Source organism: Tamandua tetradactyla, chromosome 6 (genome assembly GCF_023851605.1).
Source record: "Tamandua tetradactyla isolate mTamTet1 chromosome 6, mTamTet1.pri, whole genome shotgun sequence".
Lineage (NCBI taxonomy): Eukaryota > Metazoa > Chordata > Mammalia > Pilosa > Myrmecophagidae > Tamandua > Tamandua tetradactyla.
The window spans coordinates 14,643,695-14,669,536 of NC_135332.1; the positions used below are offsets into that span (position 1 = coordinate 14,643,695).

The 25,842-nt window shown below is 55.3% G+C and overlaps 1 protein-coding gene across 1 annotated transcript in view; it reads left to right on the forward strand.

The window, feature by feature from the left end:
* TTYH2 (tweety family member 2) overlaps positions 1-25,842 on the forward strand; it is a 39,809-nt gene continuing 13,967 nt past the window's right edge. Inside the window, exons 1-6 of the mRNA XM_077163723.1 lie at positions 1-185; positions 7,433-7,605; positions 11,412-11,523; positions 17,101-17,321; positions 22,040-22,135; positions 22,614-22,686. Coding sequence (XP_077019838.1) covers positions 57-185; positions 7,433-7,605; positions 11,412-11,523; positions 17,101-17,321; positions 22,040-22,135; positions 22,614-22,686 — 804 coding nt within the window. The 5' untranslated portion in view covers positions 1-56. The remainder of the gene's footprint in view (positions 186-7,432; positions 7,606-11,411; positions 11,524-17,100; positions 17,322-22,039; positions 22,136-22,613; positions 22,687-25,842) is intronic.

Sequence of the window (25,842 nt, forward strand, 5' to 3'; positions counted from 1 at the left end):
GCCGAGCGGCGGCGGCTGCGGTGGCTGCAGCCGGGCTGGCAGGGATCGGCCGAGCCATGCCGGCGGCGCGCGTGGAGTACATCGCGCCCTGGTGGGTCGTGTGGCTGCACCGCGTCCCCCACCTCGGCCTGCGCCTGCAGCCGGTGGACAGCACCTTCAGGCCCCGCGACGAGAGCTACCAGGAGGTGAATCCGCGCCGCCCCAGGACTCCCTCCCCTGTCTCCCTCGCCGCAGTTTCCCTTCACGCGTGTCCCCTTCCCCCCGGGACCCTGCGCACGTCCCCTCCACTCCCGTCTGGGAACCTCGTGGACCAGGAAGCTTGGAAAGATCGGAGTGAAACAGGCCTTAGGGAAGTGGAGGAAGGGAGGGAGGTGGGGCTGGGCGCCGAGGAAGGGGAGGGCAGCGCCGGCGGCGGGGGCAGGGACATCTGGGCCTGAACCCGGACAATCCCGGCGCGCGGGTGCGGGGCTGCCGAGGGGCACTCGGAGGTTTTGCTGTTTCTGAGATTCCGAGTGGCGGCCTCGGGCGCCACGTCTCCGAGGCGCGGGGTCCCGGGAGAAGTTTGGGCCGAAACTGACTTGCATCTCCCGAGTTGGTCTCAGCTGCACCCTCTTCCACAGCCAGGGCGCGAGCTCTTTGGGCTGCAGAGCCGCCTGCGTCCCTTCTCCGTGGCCCGGGGAGGCGGCGGTGGGTGACTCCCACTTGTGCTGGGAGGGCCCACAGCCGGGTCTGTTCAAGAGGGAGAAAGAGGGAGCCCCCACCCTTTTGTTGACAACCAACCTCTCTTTGTCCCGCGCTTGGTCCCGTGCCACCAGGCCCCTGCCCCCCCCCCCCCCCCCCCCGCACCTTCTCTGCCTTCTAATGGGGTGGCCTTGAGCTTGCGGGGTCTTAGCTTCTTGGCCAGCCACCCCCTCAGCTCAGCACCTCTGCCCTTTCCCTGTTCTGCTGTTCAATCACTCCCCGACTTCTGTATCCCAGAGACTGGGTGGGGTGTTAGTTCCCCAAGCCTCCCCCTTGGGACTGCTGAGGAATCACCCTGCCTGGCCTCAGGTCCCATCAAGCTTGTTCCACCTTTGGGTCAGAGATTGAGGAGCTGGGCCTGGACTTTGATCCCCCAGAGGCCTCTGCCTGCAGTGTTGGGTTCTCCCGAGGGGTGGGGGGTGGGGGACAGGTGGGGACAGGCGCAGTATCTCTCTGGAGGCTGAGCAGGGAGGTCAGCTGTTGGCCTCTTCCCAGCCAAGCCTTCCTTCTACAGGGCCCTGGGGAGAGCAGGGTGTGTGCTGCCACCGCCCAGACAGGAAGTCTAACAACCCCCAGCACGCTTGGGCCCCACCTGCCCTTCCAGAAGGGAGGGAAGAATCGGGGATCCCTTCCTGCTGCTAAGCCAGGTCAGAGACAGAGAGCCAGGGGCAGCTCAGCCCCTAATCTGTGCTCACCACTCCCTCCCCCAGAGCCTGTGGAAGTCCCTGGAATCTGCTGCCTGGGGACAGCTCCAGGGAATCTTCTGCAAGGCTAGGCAGATAGAATTTCAGAGACAGCTGTTTTGGTGAGTGTGTGTGTGCGTGTGTGTGGTGTGTGAGTGTGTGTCCCAAACCCTGCACCCCCGGGTCCCATCTCAAGATCTACAGTCATAGTTTCTGGCTCTCCTCTGGAGAAAATCTAAACTCCTGTCTGGATCAGCAAGAGGTAGGGTTGGTAGGGCACTCTCACACCCCCCTGGTCCCCCAAGGCAGCACCTGTCTGACCTGCAGCTGTGGCCTGACCCCCCTACCCTCACCCACAGCCTATGAACAGCTGAGCCAGAGGCACCCACTGGCTCACAGCCCTGCTCCCTCCTCTCCAGTTTGAGACTTTGGCACCTGGGTGCCTGGCACAGACTGGCTCTGGAGGGCACCCCCTCCCCATTGGCCGCTGCTCCCCAGCCGCCCTGCTGCCCTCTTGTCCCACTTAGGCCTCCTGAAGGTCAGTGGGAGATGAGTGTGGGGGTGCCAGGTCAGGCTCCGGTGTTACTTAAGGCGACTCCTGTTTTAGCCAGTTCCCCTGTTGTCTGCCCACGAGGTCTCTCCTTGACATCCCCTTTCCTTCCAAGCACCAACCAGGGACAGTCTGGTGGCCGCTCAGTTAACACCGACTGGGTACCTTCTATGCCAGTCATCTTGGCCAACTTGCTTGAGGTCAAGTGCTGTCCAAACGTGGGGTGATGGTGATAACTGAGGCCCTTGGGGCCTCTGGGGTCAGGTCAATGCTCAGGCACCTGGAATCAGCAAAGCAGCTGGGGGAGGCACTCTGCAGTCCAGCTGTCTCGATTGGAATCCCAGTTCTGACGCTCACTGTGTGACCATCAGCAGGTGTGTTAACCTCTCTGAGCCCCACTTCCCTCATAGTCCACATAACATGCTGAGTGCATAGAGGGTCCTATGGCACAGAGATTGAACTTGAGCCTGACATCCCTCAGCATGTCCAAGTACAATATCCTGTAGGACAAAACAGAGGAAAGAAACCTATAGAGACTGGTCACAAAAGACTGAAAAAAACATGTGCAATAGTGATTCAGCTCAGGCCCCAAAGCACGGGAACGGTGGCAGCAAGTGTGCATGCATGCGTGTGTGCTTGCACAAGAACCAAACAGAGGCAGATGCAATCCTCCAGAAAGCCTCAGGGGTACAAGATGAGCTGTGTGTAGGACCTAGAAGGCAAAGGAGGGGGGATTCTTGGAAGCACAGAGATGGCTGAATTGCAGGTCACCTGGTGAACCAGACCACCGTGAATGAGTCCACTGTCCCCAGAACAGCCCTGAGGATGGGGGTGCTCTCACGCGCCCTTGTGGGGGTTTGGGGAGCAGTGGAAGCCCTGGTCCCCCTGACGGGGGTTGATTCCCCTCCTCCCCAACTTGAGCCTGACATCCCTCAGGCTGCCCAGCCCAGTCTGCACGGCCTCATGGGATAGCTGCCCTTGGGTCATCAGAGGCATTGGAGGGGTGCCCCAAGGCAGGGGGTGCAGGAAGGAGCCGGCCCTGGGCGGACCCCGTTCCAGGCCACCAGGTACCCCTGCATGTCTTTAGGGGAGGCACCCAAACCTCTCAGCCTGAGTGCTCTCATCTGAGAATGGAGGTAATTCTTACTTCGAGGAGATAGTAACAGGTTCCGATGAATTAGCACTGCCAGCCACTGTCATAAATTGTCACCATCACTGTCTCGGGAGGGAGGGGACCCCAGCTGGCCGCATCCCTCGGGCCAGGTTGGGGATAATAGGAAGGACAGCAGGTGCCAAGCCCAGCAGTGTCTCCCTGAGCCAGCCACCAGAGTGTCCTTCCGTCCAGATGTTGGTGTGGCTGTCCTCACTCCCAGGCCCCACCTAGAGGGCCCAGGCCTGATGAGCTCATGGACTTGAAGTCTCTTAATAAACTCCAAATGCGCTGTGCAAATGTTAGTTGTCGCTACTGTCAACACGCGGGAGCCATGTGGTTCCTGGCAAATCTTTCCTTTCCCTGTATCAGTAACCAACCGTTCTCTTGAGACACATCTTAAGAGCTAGAGGGTATATTTTTTATTTTTATTTTTGATATTTGAGTATTATTTAACATGTTAACTTTGGGTGGTTTGTTGTGATTCACAGACTCCCCCAAAAGTCCCAAGTGTGTGTCCTCAGAGCAGAGGAGGGGACAGAGTGGGGGCCAGAGCCAGAGCCTCAGGTCTGTCTAGGGGAGAGGCCGGGCAGCCAGCTGGCCCGCAGGGATGCAGGGGGAGCCAAGGCTGAGATGAGGAAGCCCTGTTCATCCAGTGTGGACATTGAGTCACGCTCATCAGACTGACAGTCACGCTGGGCCCCAGGAAGGGGGAGCGTGCCCTCACTGATCGGGCCTGGGGCGGCCTATAACTCTGGGTGCTCCTGGCTCCCTCCCCCAGCCTTGCCCCGAGCTTGGCTCACCTCTCATCGTCTCCAGGGGCACTTGGGCTGCTGCGCCCCTCTCCCTGCCCAGTTCAGAAGCCCCTCAGGGCCCACGTCCAACATCGGTGTTCCCAGAATGCAAATTGGACCTTGCTGTCCCCAGCTTGGGTCCTGGGCTGGTGTTCCCTGCCCCAGGTTTCTCATTACTAAGGGACAGACCATAAATAATTGTAGTCACTTTGATGAGGGGAGGAGGAGGGTGGAGAGGGGAGGGGAGGGGCGTGTTGGTGGTGGGGAAATTGTCCCTTCTAATCTCTATCTGCCAGAGCTGGAGGGCTTGGGAGCAAAGCCTGTGGCTCCCTTTGGGAAGAGGTGTCCCTCACCCTGCCATGCACATGGGGACTTCAGTGTTAATTAGGAGTAGGGAAATAATTGCCTGTTAGAGCACAGCAGGTGACCTCCCCAAGTAGTTGTGGGGAGGTGACTCGGGTAGCCTTTCTCCCTTCCTCCTTTCACTCCTCCTTCCTCCTCCCCTCCCCTCCCCCTTACCCAACCCCTCTCCCACCACCACCCCTAGCTTCCTTCCAGCACCCGGAGAAGGTTCCGGAGGTGAACTGCTAACAAAGGGCCTTCTCCTGGGCTGGACTGCATTGTCAGGGGCCTAATTGAGGCCAGCTGCTTAGCTTGGAGCCCGGACCTGCCCTGGGGGTGGTGGGGCTGGGCGTGCAGGACCCGGGCCGGCGGAGGGCTGGGAGCGGACCACCCCACATCTGGACCACTTCTTGGAGGCTCCTGGGCCTCGCTGGACATGGACCCATGGTTGATTCCGTGGGTATTCCTGTTTGGGGATAGATTGATGGGGGGCAGCCCAGGAGGCAAACCCAAAGTAAAGTGTAGCTGGGGGAAGGTCTGAGCCCATCTCTAATCTACACTAGAGATTGTCTGCGCTTTTGTTTTGTTACTTAAAAAAAAAAAAGTAAATCTGGAATGATTTTCAGGAAAGGGTCTAATCTTAAGTGTGCAGCCCAAAGAGTTTTTACATAGATACCTAGTATGACATCATCCAGATAAAAAATAGAGTATTTCTGACCCCTCACATGGCTCCCTCGTGATCCGCCCCAAGGGTCTTCTCTCCCTATCTATGAATTTCTCGGATTTTGAACTTGATATAAATTAAAACCTGGAGTATGTGCTGGTTTGGGTCCGGCTGTCTCCTGCAACGTGGCATCTGTGAGGTTCGCGGGCAGCTGTCCACTTGTCGTGACCACGTCATCTTCCACTTTATAAATGTGACACGCTTTATGTGTCTGTTCATTCGGTGGATATTTGAGTTGTTTCCAATTGAGGCTGTTACAGCAAAGCTGCTGTGAGTGTGTGTGTGTGTGAGAGGGGTGTGTCTTTTGGAGGGGATATGAGCCTTCCTTACTGTTAGATAGAAATCCAGTGTGGGATGGCAGGGGCATGGGGTGTCCTGTGACCCGGTGGTGTGCAAACCATTAACAGGACCTGTGGGTTTTAGCAAAGGGGCCTCGGGGCCTGGGAGAAGGTGGCCAGGGCAAAGCATGGCACTTTCCATCCACTTCTGAATCTGCACTCTGCCCGTGGCTGATCTCTGCTGTGTATGTGGGGCTCTGCTAAACTGCTCCGTTTGAAGCCAAGGTCAGGCTGCTGGGAAAAGCGGGAGAGCCTCTGTTGACACTAATCCAATACTTCTTGGACTTCAGCGGCATACGGATTGCCTGGTGCTTGTCTCAAAATGCAGCTCTGATTCAGTATATGTAGGGTGGGGCTTTAGATTCTGCATTTCCAACAAGTTCCCAGAAGATATCAGTGCCGCAGGGCGGGTGGACTTCCTCTGAGAATAGGAGGCTCTACTCACCCATCCATCCCGGCCTCCTTGGCCTTGGCCTGGGGCTACAGGACCCTCCAGGAGGGGGCACGGGCTGGGGTCCAGAAGGGCAGCTGCTGCGTTCCATTGTCTCACCCGCCCAGGGGCTCCTGGGGTCAGTTCCCAGGACAGTACATGCTAAGGAGTGGCCCCGGCTGGGGGGATTTGGGGTCGGAGGACTTCACAGGGATAAAGTGCTCAGATCCGCCAGCCCCACCCTCCCAGCTGCCCAGTGGAGGAGGGAGGCTGCCTACCACATACTGATCCCAGGTGCAGGTGGGTGAAAGCCAAATATTAAGTCAGTTTCATCGCTCCCGGATGAGCCATCTCTCCTGCCCTCGTCTGGGTTTCCCCGCCACTTCGGCCATTTGTCCCTGAGACGCAGTAGTCTGTTGATCCAGGACAGCTATCCCTGGATCAGGCAAGGAGGGGGCGGCCGAGTGCCCTCAGGGAATGGGCAGGGCGGGGCAGATGATGGCAGGTACCTCTCTCCCCTGCTCTGCCACCTCCCCTGCCCCTGGGAAATGGCCCAGGGTCGTGGCGCCGGCCTGTTTTTCAGGACTGTGTGTGCTTGCTCCTGCCTCCCCCTGAGACTGGAAGGGTCCCTGGGACACCCCCCCCCCCCCCCAGCTTACAGGTTCGCTGGGGCTTCTGTATCAGGAACCACTCGGGGAGCCCGCGGGAAGCAGGTCAGCCGGGAAGCCCGATTTAGAGCCAGGTCCAGCCCTGGCAGGCGGCCACCAAAGCTGGTGCCATCTGGTGTCCATCTGCCTCAATCAAGAAATCAGACGGCAAGAGAAGGGGAGCCCCCAGGTCTCTGACAGGCAGCAGCTCCCTTTGCAGTCCCCAAGGGGCTAGGTGGGCTTGAGGAAGGGGCCTACTCCAGGGGGCAGAGGTCATGGGCACTTTCTGCCCCCTTCAGAATTCTTGGAGTGCTGCTCCCCTTGGCACCTGGGCGTTAGCTGCCCTTCACTCGGCAGCTGTGAAAGGGGCTCATGTCCTGGCTGCCCACCCTGACCCCCAGCAAGGAGCTTCCTCTCATTTGTCTGGGCGGACCCCCACCGACCAGGACAGGCTCCCCACGTGCCGGCTGTAGAATGACTGGACTGGGACAGTGGGGTACGGGACACAGCGGAGGCAAACACGCCAGGCAGCCCGCTTCTGACCCTGTCTCGGGTCCTGCTCTGCTTCCGAGGCGTCCCGCTCAGGCTGCCCCTCCCACCCTGGGCTCAGGGGTGCTCTTCCTAGAGGGCACCCTGGGGTGCCTCGTCTTCCACCCTCAAATCCTGCACCCCCTCCACGGCCCTCTCATGGGAGGTGGGGAAGGTTCCTGACTCGGCTCTTGAGTCACTCAGAGCGGCTTCATCTGGCAGGGCCCAGGTCTCTACCTGCCTCCAGGTGTTTAAGCCAGAAACCTGGGGAGCAGCCTGGAACAGCCCCTCTCCCTGTCCTTGCCCATCGGCCATCAAACCTCCCATCTCCCTGCCGGTGCCTAAGTGCCGAGCACACTTGGTTGACAGAGTAGGAACTTCCATCACAGAAGGAGGGAAAGGAAGAAAAGAGGACAGATGACGGACATACGCCTGGTCCTTGGGCCAGGGTGCCTAGGGACCCCGCAATGGAAGAAGTGCTGACGCAGGCCTCTCTGTCTTGCAGTCGCTGCTGTTCCTGGGGCTGGTGGCCGCCGTCTGCCTGGGCCTGAACCTCGTCCTCCTCACGGCCTACCTGGTCTGGCTGTGCTGGGGCCGGCGGGGAGACGCGGCGCAGACCAAGCAGCACAGCTCCTGCTGCGTCACCTGGGCAGCCGTGGTGGCCGGGCTCATCTGCTGGTGAGTGGTCTCCAGGCTGGGCCAGCGGTGCATGGCTGGGGGGGTGGGGCAGCCTCGGCAGACACCCTGGCATCAAGATGTCAGGTGGGCGGCCCTGAGATCGTGACATGTCCCTCCCCTCTCCCTGCCACCGGGCCCCTGTCCCCTGGCCACACCCAAGTAGTTCATCGGCAGTCTAGCTATGCTCCGCTGTCCCGGCTCCAGGAAGCTCAATGGGAGAGCTTCTTCTCTGAGTGAACAGGTGCCTCTGCTCGCCATGAATCAGGTGCCTGGTGGCGCGGGTTTCCATGCTGGCTTGTCCAGCCTAGGGAGGGCATCCCTGGCAGCTGCATGGGGCGCTGCCTGGGAAAGGTGCTGCGTGGCACCTCCGGGCAATGGGCATCTCTGGTCCCTGTGCCCCTGTCCCTTCCCAGCTGCTGCCCTAGGTCAGTGAGACCAGAAAAAAGCCCGACTCCAGCTCAGATCAATTCCATCGTTGCCCAAGATCAATAGCTTTTAGTGCCATTAGTCAGTTCTTCTCCTTTGCTTTGGAGGAGAAAATGAGGGTTTCTGACTCCTGGGTAAGGGACCACACTGCCTGGCCCACCCCACCCCATGCAGCGTCTGCACACGCGCTGGCCATTTTAAGAGTTGTGCTTTTCACATATTTGTGTCTACAGGGGTGCTTCCCACAGCATCCTCCTGAGCGCCTCCTGGGATGCGGCTACCTTCTGGGGTTAGAGTCCCTCGGGAAGTGTCTGTTGCATCTGAGACCCACAGCAGGAGCTGAGTGGGGGACACGGGGGGGCCTGGGTGGGGGGCCAGCACCCTTGCCTCCCCTGGCCAAGCTCATTTTTCTGCTCTGATAGAGCATGTTCAGGACAGCTGTTCTGCCTGCACTACAAAGGACTGTCTCAGCCAAAAGGCAAGGCGTTGCTGGCAGGGGTGATGAAGCCCTGGGCCATGGGAGGGACCTCGGGCTTGGTGAGACATGTGGCCTGGGTGAGATAATAAACCTAAAGGAAAGAGTTCTCATCCCAGGCTAGGAGTTTAAAGGCGAGTGTAAACCTTCAGTAAAGAGGAACTCCTGAAAAGTAAATGGTATGCGAAGTCTTCCTGTGGACAGCCAGTGGCATAGGGGTGGGCAGGGAGAGGTGGAGGCAAAGGAACATGCTCTCATGTGAAACCAGATCCTAAAACACAAAATATACAAGCAGAAGGATAGTTTGAGACAGTAAAAATAACAATTATCTGTTGTTTAAGGAAAACTCAGACCAGAAGCGGTGGGTGTAGCATGATTCATTCAGCAGCATTCTTCATTTTATTTATCCTAAGCAAAGGCGCCTATGGTGAGCAAAGCAGAGAGTTACCACTTCTGCTTACTTGTAGCTCTTGGTCTATTGGGAGATGCAAAGAATCATATGCTTATTTGCTTTGAATAATTAGAAACTCAGGAGAGTGCTGTGGAGGAAAGGAATAGGTATGAACTGGGATACCTGTCCACACCTGGCATCCCTGGGTGACAGGGACTCCAGACTTGTAGGTGAGGTGAGATGTGGGGAGAGACTTCCAGGCAGAGGGGAAAGGAGTATGTGCAAAGGCCCTGGGGCAAGAGGGAGCAGCTATCGTGGCTGGAGCAGAGAGACCAGACAAGCAGGGCTGGGTGGGAGTGCTGCAGGTCTGGTGGAGGGCAGAGGTGGCTTGAGCAGACAAAAGAGAGGTAGGTGGGAGCCAAATCTAGAAGATTATTTTAAGAGCAATGGAAGTCACTGTAAGCAGGGTGGGTGGCAAGGAGACATGGTGACCAAGTAAAATCAGGTCTAACCTTAAAAGGTTGTAAAAGTGTTGGCTCAATGGCAGATGCCCAGAAAACACTAGATCTTGAAACAGATAATTGAAAGATAAAATGATAAACACAGAGGGTGGGAGGGTGGTTCAGGGGTAAAATTCCCACCTGCCATACAGAAGACCTGGGTTTGATTCCTGGCTGGGAACTTCCCCATAAACAAAAAACAAATAAGCAAACAAACAAATAAAAAAAAAACAAATAAAAACAAACACAAAAATTCAACAATGGTGCTGCAAAAAGGGGATATTCACGTGGAAACAAATGAAATGTGACCCCTGCCATAGAGCATACAAAAAAAATTTTTTTTAATAAACACAGGGATCAAACAAAAGATATTTTTAAAAATCATTATAAAACCATTTTCTTTTTAATAAAGTGGCTGGATGGAGGCTCATGGAAATATAGTAAATTTGTATGTTAATATTCCAGCTGGGCATTTGATGAAGTTCCCCGTGGGTTAGACGGAAATATAGGATGGATGACAGTGCAGCTAAGTGGATGCAAAGCTGGTTGAACACCTCTCCGAAGCATACTGATCTACCTGTAGATTGCAAAGTATGGCACGCATGTGTGCTCATGTATACACACACATATAGGAAGCGTGTAGGAAACCTGCGTTAGAATGGGCATCCCCAGGCCACGCCGATGCAGTGAGCCCAGGGTGGGGTGCGCTCTCCGCATGTTTACAGCCTCCCCAGGTGACTCTGTTCCCTGGTCCCTGGATTACTTCACGGGAAATACCAAAGCCAAGGTTAAGGCTACCCTGGAAAGAGCTTCCAGACAGTCCTGCAGTGGCCTCCGCCCTGGGCCCTGCCCCGTTTAAATGAACAGTCTAAGTGTCCGCCTGCATGTATCACCCACCACATTTAGTGTTTTGGATTAAGACTTAGGAGTCTACTTAATACATTTTCAGATGACCCCAAGTGGTATGTGCTCGATAAAATATGACAGATGACAGAGCCAAGGCTGGAAATGCTTTGTTCAGCCTTGAATGTTGGACCCAAACCAACGAAGGTGAAATTCAACAGGGTTAGATTTAAAGTTCTGCTTTTAGTTAAAAAAAAAAATCAATTCGGCACTACAGGAAAGAGGAGGGGCGGGGCGTAACAGCAGTTGCAGGAGAGAGCTCCAGAGGCTGTGGTCAGTGCAGGGAGGGGAGGGGTGGATGGGCCACGCCCAAGGCCCCCGTGCTTGGAGCCGAGCGCACAGCCTGGACTTTGTGCCGCATCCAGAGGCCACATTGCCGCACCACGCCGACCAATTAGAGCTGACCCTGGGGCGGGGTGATGATGGGGAAAAGGGCCTGGCAACCTTATCCAAAAGAGGGACACATGTCCAACAAGGGGACAAAGAGATGAAAGGGTGACATGGTTCAAACGTCTGAAAGGCTGCTCCCCAGAAGCGGAGGCCTGTTCTGGGCTGCCCCAGGGGGCAGACGGAGACCTGGTGGGCGCATGGTGGAAGGAGGCCGGTCTCAGCTCCGTGTAAGGACCCACCAGCAGTGGGACGTTTCCATAGAAGAGCAGGAGCTGCATCCTGGGTGGGAAGTGTGGGGAAGTGTCGGGAGCGGAGAGGGAGATCCTGTGCCTGGAGGCATGTGGTGAGACCGAGGGTGGGCCCTGGGCATGTGGCTTGGTGATTCCCAAGCCCACCTGTGCATCTTACCTGGGGAGCTGGTGAAAGGTCTGGGCTCCTGGGCCCCATCCAGACCTTCCGCATCAGGATCTCTAGGTCCAGGGCCCAGCACTCTTCCCTTTGGGAACCACTGGACTAGAGGACAGCAGTGTTTTCCTCTTGCTTGAAGGAAGCGTGTGCCCTGGAGTGAGTCCACAGGAGCCGGGCTGGTTCCTGCTAAGTGACTTTGAAAGGCCCGTAACCATCCCCTCCCTGCCCTACCCCATCCTCCAGAACCTCCCAAAGCCAAAGCCCCTCCGCCCCTGGGGTCTGCTCTAACCTGTGCGTGGGGTCTTGCCCACAGTGCTGCGGTGGGCGTTGGTTTCTATGGGAACAGCGAGACCAATGACGGGATGTACCAGCTGATCTACTCCTTGGACAACGCCAACCACACCTTCTCCGGGATCGATGCTCTGGTGAGGCTCGTGGCGGGAGGCAGGGCAGGGGTGCCTGGGCTCAGCGAGGCCGGACAGGGGCATCTGGTCACACGCCAGCTGGCTGCAGCTCGAACACTGCGGTGCTGGGTGCTGTGGGGGCGGCTGGACCCCCTTTTGGGCTGCAGTGTCCCCTGTTTCCCGGAAAAATAGCCCTACTGCGTATTGCTCACTTTAAGTGCTACGTCCAGAGGCTTGTCGGGGGTGGGGCGGGTCAAGGTGGGAAAACTCCCAAACCAAGTGACACATCCCACACAGGGTGTGAGATTCCACCAAAAACCCGGCGCGTGTCCTCTGGGCTCTGGCTCCCAGGGTCGGGACGTCAGCTGGGGACCAGGAGTGAAGGATTGGGCTGTGCTGGCCAGGGCAAGGATGCTGCCGACCTTGACCCCCCCCTGCCCCCCACCCCCATGCATGGAGGCACCAGGGTATCAGGGCTGATTGCCCAGCAGCCTGGGGCAGCCCAGGTGCCCCTGGAGGCAAGCCTTCAGTGGAAAAGGCAACACCCAGCTCTGAGGGAGACCAGCCCTTGGCCATCTGTGCTACTGCTGGACCCACTGGGGGTCAGGGCCCCAGTAGTGGTGCGACAGCCCCGGCAAGTGACCCAGTTGTGCCCAGCGTGCTCAACCACAGTCTTGGCCCCCACCGGGAAATTTCCCTGGCATTCACTGGACTCACATTGGCCCTCATTTGAGCCTGTCCCCTCTCTCGCTCTTAAGCTGCTCTAAGGCTATAATCCCTCCATTGGCCACTCAGGAGGGGCACGTCTTAAAGACACAGAGCTGAGCTGGTCCTCAGCACCCCAGAGGGGTGGGTGAAAGGCCCTTCCTGGGCTGAGGATCAGATGCCCAGGGCAGGGGCCATGTCTCCTGCCAATCTCACCCATCTACTCCCTTGTATCTATTGGGGCTCACTGTCCACCCCTGGCAGCCTGGGAGCCAACACCCCAGTGTCTGGAAACTGGGCTCTGTCTGCCCCTCCTTGGCATCATGCTGCCCCCTCTCCTCTACTTCCCCACCCCCACCTCTAGAATCGCTGGAGGATGATGCCAGCCCAGAGAGGAGGCTCCCCTGCCCCGGGTACCCTGACATCACAGGTGGCCTCCTCTGGCGCTTGTGGCCAATTGTAAGGGACGGGCCTTGTCTCACCCCGGCCTGGGAAAGCATGAGGTCTGGAGCCCTTATCCCATGGGATGAGAACTATGCAAGCAGATGAGCTGGGCACAAGAATCTCAAGCAGGGCCCACCCACCCCCGGGCCTGGGGTGGCTCCGGAGCCAGCTTTGGACATTTTGCAGCAAGCCCCGTGTCCTTGAAAACCCCCATGATCCTGAAGTGGGGGTGTCCCTGGAGATCAGCCCCTTGTCCTCTCTCCACCTCTGGAACGTGTAAGAGGAGTCCCGGGCCAAGACTCCAATCAGCCGAGAGCTGCTTCCATTCTAACAGCCGGCACCTCCTGCCTCCCTGGGTGGGTGGGACCCAGGCTGGTGCTGGGTAAGGAGACAGGGCCCTGGACCCGAGTCTGAAGGGTGATGGCCCGAATATCAGATAAGTGCCATTAGGTGAGATGGTGGTGAAAGGGCTGGTCCAAAGGGGGGGTGAAGGTGGTAATGAGCACGGCTAGAATAATTAGAGGCTTGGGTTGGGGAGGGCTGTGGGTGGCCAGGTGGAGGGAGTAGGATCCTGGGGCTGGTCAGGCTGACTCAGGCCTGGTCCTTCCTGGGAGCCCAAATGAGGCACCCCGGTAGCAGTGAGAGGTCTCTGGGCTGCACCCCTCACATCAAGGGGGACCGTCCTCTGCGTTCTCCTTCCCGGGACCTGGCACCCCACACCTGAGCCGCTCCATCCATGGGTCGGGGACAGTGGTGGAAAAAGGCTCAGGCAGGCCTGCCAGAGTTCTGGATCAGACTCCAATTGAAGAGGTCAGGCAGGGCTCATTCGGGGGTGCCACAGCCTAAGGGTGGGCAGAGTCTACGGGGTCCCTTCTGTGAATCCAGCACCCCTCCCAGACCACCAGTGGAAGGCCCCTGGTGCACACCCCTGGCCCCTCGGGTCTCAACGTCCTCTGCATGAAAGAAGAGCCTGGGGCTTCTTTCTGCCTGTGCCCGGCTGGCCACTGACCCGGTGGCTCCTCCCAAGCTCTCAGTACAGCACACAGCAGGCCTGTGAGCAGCCCTAGTTGGAGAAACTGAGGCATGGGGAGGTTAAGTTCATGCCTAAGGTTGAAAGCTGGTAAGTTTCAGAGCCAGAACTGGAACTCAGCCTCCCGGTTTTGAAATCGACCCCTTACCCTCGTAACTCTGAGCTCTGAGTCTGAGCTCCTCCTCTCGACCCCCCAAGCCTTCATCTCCTGGCCCATCTGTCTTCCCTGATTGTCTCCTGAGAGTGGAGAACTTCTTCCCTCCCAGAGCTTCTCAAACTTAAGCATGCATCAGTACCACTGGAGGGCTCATTCAAACATGGATTGCTGGACCCCACCTCCGAAATTTCTGATTCAGGAGGTCTGGGGCAGAACTGAGAAATTGCTTTTCTAACAAGTTCCCGGGTGGTGCTGTACTGGTGGTCCAGGGACCACCCTTTGCAAACCTCTGCTCTATCCTGTGCAAAAACAGCTTCTACCCTCTTCTTGCTGGTCCCTAACCTGCCCCAGCCAGGGCACCCAACTGTCCCTTTCTTCTCAGAGCCTCTGTTCCCTGTGGGAGGAAGCCAGATTCCATCCCTGGGAGCGCCTGTGATGGACCCACAGAGGACCTGGGGGAGGGGCTGAGGAGGGGGGACAGCTGCAAGGAGGTCAGGTTGTGACTTTTCTGTTTTGTTTCCTATGGGAAAACATCAGGAGGAAAGAAAATGGCTGCCAGATGTTTATTGTCTTTTGCTTTTTTCAAGGAGGGGTTTAAGAAGTCGAGAAGTTAGACTGCAGGATCGTGGGAGGAGGAAAAAAGTGGTCTTATGGAAAAAGTTTAAAAATAATTTTTTAAAGCCCTTTGCTCCAAAGTTTGACATCATATAGGAATGTAAAATGAACACGTATTACTTGGTTTGCTCCTAACATCACATTTAATAATAGTGCCATTTGTAGCCTGTGGTTACAAAGCCCTTGTGCACATACCGTCTTATAAAATTGAAAGGGAAAGTTTCTCAGGGTGACATTTGGTTACTGGACTTACTTTTACATTTCCCTGCAGTGAGAAGCTATAAGCTCCCACATCAATAAGGCCGAAGGCATCTCTTCGTCCTTAACCGGCCTGTAAGAACCAGGGATAAGCCGGAAAATGGAACAAACTGCTGGTAGGGAAACAAAAGGAAATAAAGAGAGCCATTCTCTTTGCTGGAATCAGCAGCTTGCAGTGGGAAGCTGATGTAAAAGACTGTTCGTGGATGCTAAATCCCTCTAGAAGGGCGGACCCAGAGTCCTCCAGGCCACTGGGAACGTCATCCAATCGGCCGCCCTGTGGCTGAGCTGTCCCTGCGGGAAGTTCCTGCCCCTTCTTCTGGGTCTTTTTGATCCCACTTCCGGGCCTGGGAAAGCCCAAGCCCGCCTGGATGAATAGCACCCTGCCCCCCCCTTGCCAGCCAGCTGTGTTTCTTGGGTTAGCGTGACCATTTCAGAACAACAAAGCTCTTCTTTCCTTCGCTGCCGGCACAGAGGCTTGGGGCAGGTTTAGGGGGGCCGTGCTTGGAGGCTCCAGCCTTGTCCCCGGGCCCTGCAGGGACCCTGGCTCTGGGCTGTTTGTAAGCACCTGTCCGACAGTGCCCTGCCCCGGCTATTTGTTTGAAACCCAGTTGGGGACAGGCACTGCCACCTCCCACCCTGCCATAGGCGGTCCTTCTGCAAGACCCCCTCAACCCCAGGCTCTCAAGGCCCAGCGTGGGACAGGAACCTGGCCGCCCACCTGGCCGGACACACGTCCGAGGGAGGACGTGAGCACACCAAGAAGGCACCAGGTTGCTTCCTCCTCACAGATGCCTGGGGCTGGATCTGCCTTTGTTAATTCAAGTTGGATTGTTCTGTGTTCACGCCAGGTTCTGGCCGTGCTGTGCTGTTGCGAGTTCTAAACAAAGCCTTTCTCTTGTCAGGCATTTAGAAATCCTTCCGTGGGAATAAAAGGTCAGGGAGCAATAGGAACTCTTCCATGTAAACATTTTATTCCTCTAAAAATAAATTTGTCATGCAAAGGGTTTAAAGTTTTAAGAGAATCTTTTTTTTTTAAAAAAAATATCACGACAAACAAAAACGTTTTAACATATGATCATTTCGTTCTACATATATAATCAGTAATTCACATCATCACATAGTTGCATATTCATCATCATGATAATTTCTTAGAACATTTGCATCAATTCAGAAAAAGAAATAAAAAGACAACAGAAAAAAGTTCGTATGTACCATACCCCTTACCCCTCCCTTTCATTGATCACTAGCATTTCAATATACTAAATTTATTTTAGCATTTTTCCCCCTATTATTTATTTTTATTCCATATGTTTTACTAGTCTGTTGATAAGGTAGATAAAAGGAGCATAAGACACAAGATTTCACAATCACACAGTCACATTGTGAAAGCTATATCATTATACAATCATCTTCAAGAAACATGGCTACTGGAACACAGCTCTATATTTTCAGGCAGTTCCCTCCAGCCTCTCCATTACATCTTGACTAACAAGGTGACATCTATTTAATGCGTAAGAATAACCTCCAGGATAACCTCTCGACTCTGTTTGGAATCTCTCAGCCATTGACACTTTATTTTGTCTCATTTTGCTCTTCCCCCTTTTGATCGAGAAGGTTTTCTCAATCTCTTGATGCTGAGTCCCAGCTCATTCTAGGATTTCTGTCCCACGTTGCCAGGAAGGTCCACACCCCTGAGAGTCATGTCCCAAATAGAGGGGGAGGGCGGTGAGTTTGTGTGTTGTGTTGGCTGGAGAGAGAGGCCACATCTGAGCAACAAAAGAGGTTCTCTTGGGGGTGACTCTTAAGCCTGATTTGAAGTAGGCTTGACCTATCCTTTGTGGGGTGAAGTTTCATATGAACAAACCCCAAGATTGGGGGCTCAGCCTATTGCTTTGGTTGTCCCCACTGCTTGTGAAAATATCAAGAATTCTCTACTTGGGGAAGTTGACTTTTTCCCTTTTCTCACCATTATCCCACGGGGACTTTGCAGATACTTTTTTACTCACTGTTCAAATCACTCTGGGATTTATCGGAGCATCGCTCTGGACAAACATACAAAATTTAAGAGAATCTTTAAGGAGGAAACATTACTGATTTTTGTCTCCCCATCTGGGTCTCTTTATAGCAAGGCCCTGGATCTGGGAGCCCGGGGCCTGGATAAGGTCAGGTCCCATGGGCTGAGTGCTGTACTGAGGCCCTCTGTCTTCCATGGCGGCCTCAGAAGCGCCTCGGGGTGCTGGGGGGGGGGGGGGGTGAGTGGTGCATTCATTCAGGCCCCAGCAGCCTCCTCTTTCCTCTGTTGCGAAGACCTTCTCCCCCGAGGGCAAAGCCAGCAGCATTACGTTCCTCCTACCTGGAGAGCCAGACTCACCCCAGCCCTCCCCAGGTGTCCGGAACCAGCCGGCAGATGAAGGTGGACCTGGAGCCGCACCTGGCCCGGCTCAGCGAGCTCCTGGCTGCCCGGGGTGACTACATCCAGACCCTGAAGTTCGTGCAGCAGATGGCAGCCAGCATCACGGCCCAGCTCTCGGGACTGCCGGTGTGGGCCGACGTCACAGCCGAGCTGACCGAGGTGGCCGGCCAGACCAGCTACGTGGAGTATTACAGGTGAGCCGCCCGGGGGGGCCGAGGGCGGGGCTGCGCGGCTGGGCCCACTGCCTTCACCCGAGTGGTCTCGCCCTCTTGGGGTGCAGGCCCGGGAGTACCCCCAGAGAGCCTTAACAAGCCAGTAACCCAAGAGCAGAGGGGAGGAGGGCTGGAAACAGCCCGGGTGGCAGCTCCTGTGGACAGCCTCCATTGATAGTTGGGGAATGGAGAGGGATTTGCCTGAGGCCCCGTGCTGGGGACTGGCCCAGTGGCACCCAGCATGCAGCAGGGTCAGGTGCTTTAAGGGGTCCTCGCCTGGCGGGGTTTGTGAAGAATGCGCGGTGCAGAGCAGGCAGTGGCCAGACACCACTCCAACAGCGGGTTCTGTGTCCGTAAAGAGGGCACGTAACATCAAGACGCCAGGGTGTAGGAGACGGTGGGGAGACGGTGGCCTCCCCTGGTGGTAACTGCTATGCAAGCCCAGTGGCGCCCCCAGCCTCATTTGTGTAGCGGTGGGAGAATGAAGGCCAGCCCTCCACCTTTCCCAAACTCAGTGGTTTTCTTCTGAAAACTCATACCTAAATCATCTAAACTCTGGGAGTCCATTTGCATCTCCCCTGCCTCTCCATCACCCACAGCCCATCTCAGGTGTAGGCATGGGAGGCAGGTGGGCCCCGGGGACTAGCTGCCCTTCCTGCACATGCAGAGCCCAGCAAAGGTCACGCTGGGGAGGGCCAAGGAAGGAGGGGGCACTCTTGGCCTTTGGGTGGCCCCAACCTAGAGGTGACGTGTGTCATGATGTACACTCCACTATGTGCTCAGGGCCCCTGCACGGAGGAGGCACTAGCGTGTGACAAATAACAGTCACAAAGAACAAAAGTATCAGCTCATCCCTCCTCCCCCCATTTGTTGGCTCCTCTCCAAGCCAATGGTAGAGGTCAGAGCCTTTAGCAGCGACACTGCACTATTTACTCCAGTTTTTTGGATCTGTCTCCCCTTGTACCAAAGTGTCCCACCCCAGGATGTCATTGCTGGGCCAAAACTGAGTCCAGATAAAATGCTCCCGAGGGTCACTGGCCCTTTCCTGCTCCCCCCATCCCACCCCGAGCCTCCCCTCTGCCCAGAGGGGCAGCTCAGGGTGTCTCCAGCTTCAGCCAGGGCTCTCCATCCCTCTCTAGCTCCTGCATTTCCAGGATGTCCTGGACATTCTTGATGGAAAGGGACCTTAGTCCAGCTTCCCATCAAATGATGTCCGGGAACAAAAGCACCTTTCTCCCAGGGATGGCAGAAACTGCAGGTGCCAAGGGCTGTCCACGACCTTCCGCAATTCAAACTGTGGCGTGTGCTGGGTCTCCGACATACGGCCCATTCCTTGGCCGGGGCTTTGAGAGCTTTTTGTCACTGGGCCGTGAGGGATAGGAAGTGGGAGTCTGTTTTGACCCCGTCCTGTACATTCACGGGCTTAATGGAGGCATTTTAATAATGACAATGATGAAATAAGTCCAGCTGTACACACATAAGGGCTTATTTTTCAATGGATTTCAATTGGGAGAAGGGGTGGTGACAACTGCACAGCAGCTATTTCAATATGGGCTACTTGGGGTCCCCTATGACCCCCATCTCCAACTCCACAACCTGTATTTAAGTTGAGGCAGTAAAATTTTGCTCCAAGGCTGGCACCTTGTGGCTCCTGAAAATCAGCAGCGTTCTTTCTGTCTCTTTTCCACAGAGACACGCTCTGTGGAGGTTCTGCCTCCATGGGCTCATTTCTCTCCTTCGAGCCCACTTTAGAACAGAGGCTTTGTTCATTGAGCAAGAAGCTGACAGCCAGCTTTAGGGGACCAGGCCTCTCTGGACAGCCTTCCCATTTCTTCCTTTGAGATGATTCTTTTGCTTTCTGGATGAGTCTTTTTTTAAAGATTTCCATATGTTAATTGTAAAAATATTTCCTGAAATCAGGAAAATATTTAGTAACATAGGTCATTACTATAGCAATGCAGATATCTGTGAAAACTTTCTACTTGATATTTTGAGAACATTCACAGTTTTGACAACTGATCAAATGGTATCTAAGCTGATGTTTAATATTTAGAATTGAAGAACTTTACTGTCTGAATATGTAGATTTTTTCCTTGTTGCCTTAATTTTAAATTGGCTTATGAAACTTACTGCACAAACACAGGCTCTACAATGATTATATGGATACTTTATTTAAATATACCTATGGTTAAAGATATCCATTGTTGGGGGTTCTAAGTGTATTGTTTGTTTTCTTAAAAAAAATTAACAACAACAAAAGAACAGCTGTACGGTTACCGAGAAAATCGTGCAGTGAGGGCAGAGTTCTATACACCCCCCCCCCCACACACACAGTTTTCCCAATCATGAACATTTTGCATCGGTATGGAACATTTGTCACAATGGATGAACCCGTATTATAATTCAATTAGTGACTAAAATCGTTTACGTTAGGGTTCACTCCTTGTTGAGGGTGATTCTTGAGCACAGCTGTCCACTAAGCAGCTATTTGTGAGACCTCTTGTGCAGGCCTGGCTGGCTGCGTGGGGGAGATGTGAAAGCCAGATCTCCGAAAGGCTTGCCCTCCAGGGAGGGTCGGGGCATGTCCAATGGCGCCAGCTTGAGCCCAGATCTGGGAAGCAGCGGGGGTGGGGTGGGGGGGTTGGGGAGTGGGGGGTTTGGGGGGTGGGGGGTGGGGTGGGGGGGGTTGGGGAGTGGGGGGTGGGGGGGGTGGGGGGGGGTGGGCAGGAGCAGCCCCGGAGAGAGCCGAGTTCTTGGTTTGAGCTACACCCCTGGCTCCGCTGGGAGGTGCCCTGAGCTGTCTCCACCAGTCCACCCTGGCACGCGGCGGGGTGTGAGCACTGGTGATGCAGCACACATGTGGAGAGTGGGTCAGAGGCGACCCGAGCTTAAGTTCCTGCTGCTGTGAAGAGGAGAGGTTTGAAATTGGCAGTGTCCTAGGGGCGGGGCTCTTCCCCCATGAGCCTCAGTCTTCTAAGCTGTCAAATGGGAGCTACTGGATGGTGTGCGGGCTTCTTTCCAGCTCTGGCTCTGCTTCTAGGAAAATGCTCCTTGGTGGCCTTGTCTGGGTGGAGGATTTGCTCTGCCCTTTCCCAAAGCCCCCAGCTTCTTTCCTGAACCCCAGACATCTTCCGAGGGCCCTGCCCCCACGGATAGGCCCCTTCTGGCATTAGCCTCAACTCACAAAGGCAGAAAAAACCTCACTTGGCTGCTGGATGGGCTCCAGCTTGCTCCCTCTCCCCCTGAGTCCCCTTGTTGCTTTCTTCCAGCCCCATTCCCAACTCACAGTCCAAGCTCTCTTACCCTCTCTATGGGGTCAGCGAAGCAGAAAGCTATTGGCGGAGAGGAGCAGTCAAAGAATTTATGTAGGTTCTTGGGTCAAGAGAAATAATGATCGAAAAGACTTCCCTTCTTGGGGACTGAGAGAGTCCCCTCTGTCTCTGTCCCGGCCCTCCCCTGCCTGCTGTGTCCCCACTCCTCAGCCTGGTCCACGAATGCAGGCAGATGGAGGCCACAGCCAGCTGAGGCTGGCCTTGTGCTGGGAGGATGCCTCAGGGTTCTCTTTGGAAGGGAAAGGAAAGCGGGCAGCTTGTTTAGGATCTCCTGGGCACCCCTGGGCTGATTCTCTAGCCCCTGACTTTGGAGCTGGCCCCACCCGCCCACCCTTGGTGCGGAACTGTACTTCCACCAGGCACTTGATCCTCACCCCAGCCCTGCAAGGTAAGGAGTTCTGGCTTCCTTCACAGATGTGGAAACTGAGGCTCAGAGCCGGGGTGCCCTGCCGAGATCTCCCATCTGGCACCTGCCTGTCTTTCCCCATCAGCCTAGCCCTGGAGTGGAGGAGGGGGGCAGAAAGCACAGAGGCATTGGGGCTGCCAGCCTAGGACGTTGCGACCTTGGGCTCCGCCACCCCACCACCAGCTGGGAATGACCCCACCCATCTGCTAACCCACCAGGCTCAGTGCCCAGCACAGATGTTGGCTAAAATGCACTGAAATGTCCTCAGTGGGTGGACACCACTCAGCCCAGGGGAGCAGGTGATGGGAGACCTCGGGGAAACCCAGCAGTTTGTCAATGAAGCCTACATCTTAGGGGCCTTTCTTAGGTCTCCGAACAGAGATGTCCTGCCTCACCTAGACTAGCTCTGCAAGTTCTGGGAGCAAAAAGAGCCAGGCCCTGGGACATGCCTGCTGGGAGGCTTCAGGGGGCCAGTTTTGGACCTGGGCTATCCAATATGGTTGCCACCAGCCACATGGGGCTATTGAAATTAAACAAAATTGTGTAAAATTTAAAATTCATTTTCTCATTTGCACAAGCTGCCTTTCAAGGGCTCAGTGGCCACATATAGGGACTGCTCCTGAATTAGGCAGCTCAAATAGAGAAACTTCCACCATTGCGGGAAGTTCTGCTGGGCCATGCTGGTTTACACACTCAGCCAGGAGTTTCAGGCAGGGTCTTGGAGTGGGGGCTCCCCTCTCCAGGTTGAAATGGGGTGCAGCTCTCGGCAGGCCCTTCAGCCCATGCACGTGGGGCTCTCCCCACCCTCCCCGTGCCCCCCCCCCCCCCTTGGCTGCCGGCTCTGGGCCTGGGTTAGAACACAGAGTCAGGGCAGGCCTGGGGGCTGCAATTCAGGCCTCTGGGCAGGGTGCAGGTGTGGGGCTCTGCCCAGCACCCCCTGACTGCCCCTGTCCTCCCCCCAGGTGGCTGTCTTACCTCCTGCTCTTTATTCTGGACCTGGTCATCTGCCTGGTTGCCTGCCTGGGACTGGCCAAGCGCTCCAAGTGTCTGCTGGCCTCGTGAGTAGCCCTGCCCCTGGCCCCAGGATGAACTGCTAGGCCAGTAGGGGTGGGGGTGGACTCGGGGCACACCCCCCTCCTCAACACCCAGCTGAGGGGGAGATAGCAGCCCCTGACTTGCCACTCGGAGACCAAGCAAGGACTGCATCTATTGAGCAGCCAGAGAAAAACACCTCTGTCACTGCCAGCCGACACCCTCTCCTTAGTTTGCACCCTCCCAGCTGTGTCCTGTTAACCCAGGGACCTCTGCTCTAGGCTCGGGGTTCCATATCTCTCTTCCAGCTGTTAACGTGGTTGATGTGCTCTCAGGTACTGAGGCTTCCCCAGACACCTCTGCAGGAGACTTAGGCACTGGGAGGGCAGGATCCCAGCTGGGAGGGACAGTGGGCCTTCCCGTCCAACCAGCCACCCACCCCAGCTGTTCCAAGCAGCCCCCCACCTTTGCCCGTGATCCCCCCAGCGCCTGCCTCTCTCCTAGGATGCTGTGCTGCGGGGTGCTGGCCTTGATTCTCAGCTGGGCGTCCCTGGCTGCAGACACCGCTGCAGCAGTGGTGAGTTAGGGCGGGGGTCTTCGAGGGTGGGCTGGCAGGAGGGTCTGCCGGGTGGTAGGTGGGCTCCACCCCAGCGCTCCCAGGGCAGGGCTGGCTTCCAGTCACAGGCCCTAACCCAAGGGGTCCCCTTGCCTCACATCAGGGAAACAGGCCCAGGGAGAGGAAGGGGCTTGTCCGAGGTCATGAGGCGTGCAGGGAAGAGGCAAGGTGAGATCCCTGGTGCCATCCCTGCATGCCAGGCCTCAGCAAGCCCCTCCGGGTCTGAGGAGCTGGCCAGCTCTGGAGGGGATGGGCAGGGGCCAGAACCCTAGCTGGAAGGGCCTCGAGCCTCAGAAGCCTACTTCTGCCCTCTTCTCAGGGCACTGGGGTGTGTGCACTTGGCTCGCCTTCCCTCCCATTGCTCACACACACAGCCTAAAACACACATAAGGTATTGTTTTCAGATGTGACGTCACAACATGTTTAAAAAAAAGGTGGGGGCCTCCGGTATAGTTATGCTTGGTCATTAATTGGCCTAACATGAATCAGATGTGTGCACAAGACTGCTCATTCATTCGGCTACATTTATTTGTGCTGCCTGCTTAGGTGTCTGTGTCCTAGGGCTGCTGTCACAAAGTGCCACAAACTAGATGGCTTCAAACAACACGAATGTATCAAATCTATCGCCTTTGTGTTCTGGAGATATGGGAAAGGGCAGGGTAGGGGGTCCAGGCCATGTTCCAGGCATCCCGAGGTCCCTAAGGCTGTCCCGAAGGTGCTGGGAGTACTGCAGTAGCCCAGGGAGGGGAGGGAGCAGGGGGCGGCAGCTCGCCAGAGCAGAGTGACCAGCTGCTGGCGCTGACAGCTTCACCATTCTCCTCCCCAACAAGTGTAAGCACTTGTCCCAAAGCACCTCGTGGGCTTTCCCTGGTCCGGTCCAGCTCCCGGGACAGCCTCAGCCTGCTGGGAGCAGTGGGAGCATCCAGCTTGTCACCGAGAGCTGTGCTTTGGGAGCCAGCCCCCTCCCACCGGGCCTTCTCCCTCTCCCTGGGCTCCAGTGTGCGAGGAAACGGTGCCGATTTAATCTCCCAGCTGGGAATGCAAGGGAGGGGGAGAAATGCCATTTCCCTAATTCGTTTAGTCAGGCCCTGGTGTGACCGAGAGAGGGAGAGAGATGGAGCTGAATGGGCCTTTGATGGGGCTGGAGATGCGGCATTTTAATAGGAAGTGGGGTGAGGAGGAGCTGGGGGCGGGGAGGCTGTCAACGGGTTATTGTGGAGAGCTTTTGTGTGGCCTCCCGCCGCTGTCTGAGGCTGTTCTGGGGGTGGTGAGGCCAGCGAGTGACACCGGGCGGGCCCCCCACCCCTTTCCCCTCCCCTCCCCACACCCCCCCCCCCCCCCCCCGTCTTAATTCCCATAAACTGGGTGGCTTCCAACAACGGAAATGTATTCTTGCTCAGTCCTGGGGGCCAGAAGAGTCAGCCTGTGGGTGGGGCCGGGCTCCCCTGAAGCCTGTGCGGAAGGACCCTGCCCCCCTCCCCGATTGCTCCTCTTTTCCCTGAATGCTGGTGCCTGCAGGGCCTCAGTCTCTGCCTCTGTCGTCTCAGGGGCTTCTCCCTCTCCTGTCCATCTGTCCGTCTGTGTCCAAATTTCCCTCCAATAAAGACGGCAGTCAGATTGGGTCAGGACCCACCGCCATCCAGTTAGCCTTATCTTAACTAATCGCATTTCAAATAAGTCACATTCACAGGACCAAGCATTAGGACTTAAATAAATCTTTATTATTATTATTATGTTAACATATTTCCCATTTTAACCATTTTTCAAGTACCCATTCATGGTGTTAATGATATTCGCAGTGTGCTGCTGTCACCACCACCCACACATTACCCAAACTCTTCCATCACCCCAAACAGAACCTCGATGCCAATGAAGCATTAACTCCCCCATTCTCTACCCCCCCTCCCTGATGCCCTAGAATCTACTTCCTGTCTCTACGAATTTGCATGTTCTAGTTATTTCAGGTAAGTGGCATCATACAATATTTGTCCTTTTGTGTCTGGCTTCTTTCTCTCAACATGACGTCTCCAAGGTTCATCCCCATTGTAGCATGAATCAGCGCTTCATTCCTTTTCACGCTGAGTAACATTCCTTTGTACGGACAGACCCCATTTTATTTGTCCATTCATTGGCTGATGGGCAGTTGAGTTGCTTCCATCTTTTGGCAATTGTGAATAAGGCTGCTATGAACATCAGTTTACATATTTCTGTCCAAGTCCCTGCTTTCAGTTCTTTTAGGTATATACCTAGATGTGGGATTGCGGGGCCATACGGGAATTCTATACTGAACTTTCTGAGGTACCACCAAACTGTCTTGCACAGTGGCTGCACCATTTTACATCCCTACCAAATTGCCCAAGTGTTCCTATTTCTCCGCATCCTCTCCAATGCTTGTTATTTTCCATTATTTTAATAGTAGCCATTCTGGTGGGTGTGAAATGTTAACTCATAGTTTTGATTTGCATATCTCTCCTGGTGAATGATGTCGAGCGTCTTTTCATGTGCTTTTGGCCATTTGTCTGTCTTCTTTGGAAAAAATATCTCTTGGCCCATTTTTCACTTGAGTTGCTGGTCTTTCTTATTGTTGAGTTGCAGGGGTTCTTCATGTATTTTGGATATTGAACTGTTATTGGATATATGGTTCTAAATATTTTTGCCCATTGGGCAGGTCATCTTTTTACTTTCATGATAAAATCCTTCGACGGCCAAAAGGTTTCAGTTTTGATGAGGTCTCATTTATCTATTTTTTCTTTCATTGTTTGTGCTTTTGGTGTAAAGTTTAAGAAATCATTGCCAAACACAGGGACCTGATGATGTTTCCCCACATTTTCTTTTAGGAGTTTTCTAGTTAGTTCTTATATTTAGGTCTGTGATTCATTTTAAGTTAATTTTTATACATGGTGTGAGGTAGGAGTCCACTTTCATTCTTTTGCACGGGAATATCCAGTTTTCCCAGAGTGAAGATATCTTTTTAAGGGATATGGTTAAAATCCCTTAACACTCTCCCTCCTTTCTGTCACCCAGAAAGGACCTCACTGCTCCTCAGAACCTGCACAGAGCAGCCAAGAGGAAGGGGTGCTGGGGGCAGGGCTTTCAGGTGACCTGAAAAGGACAAAT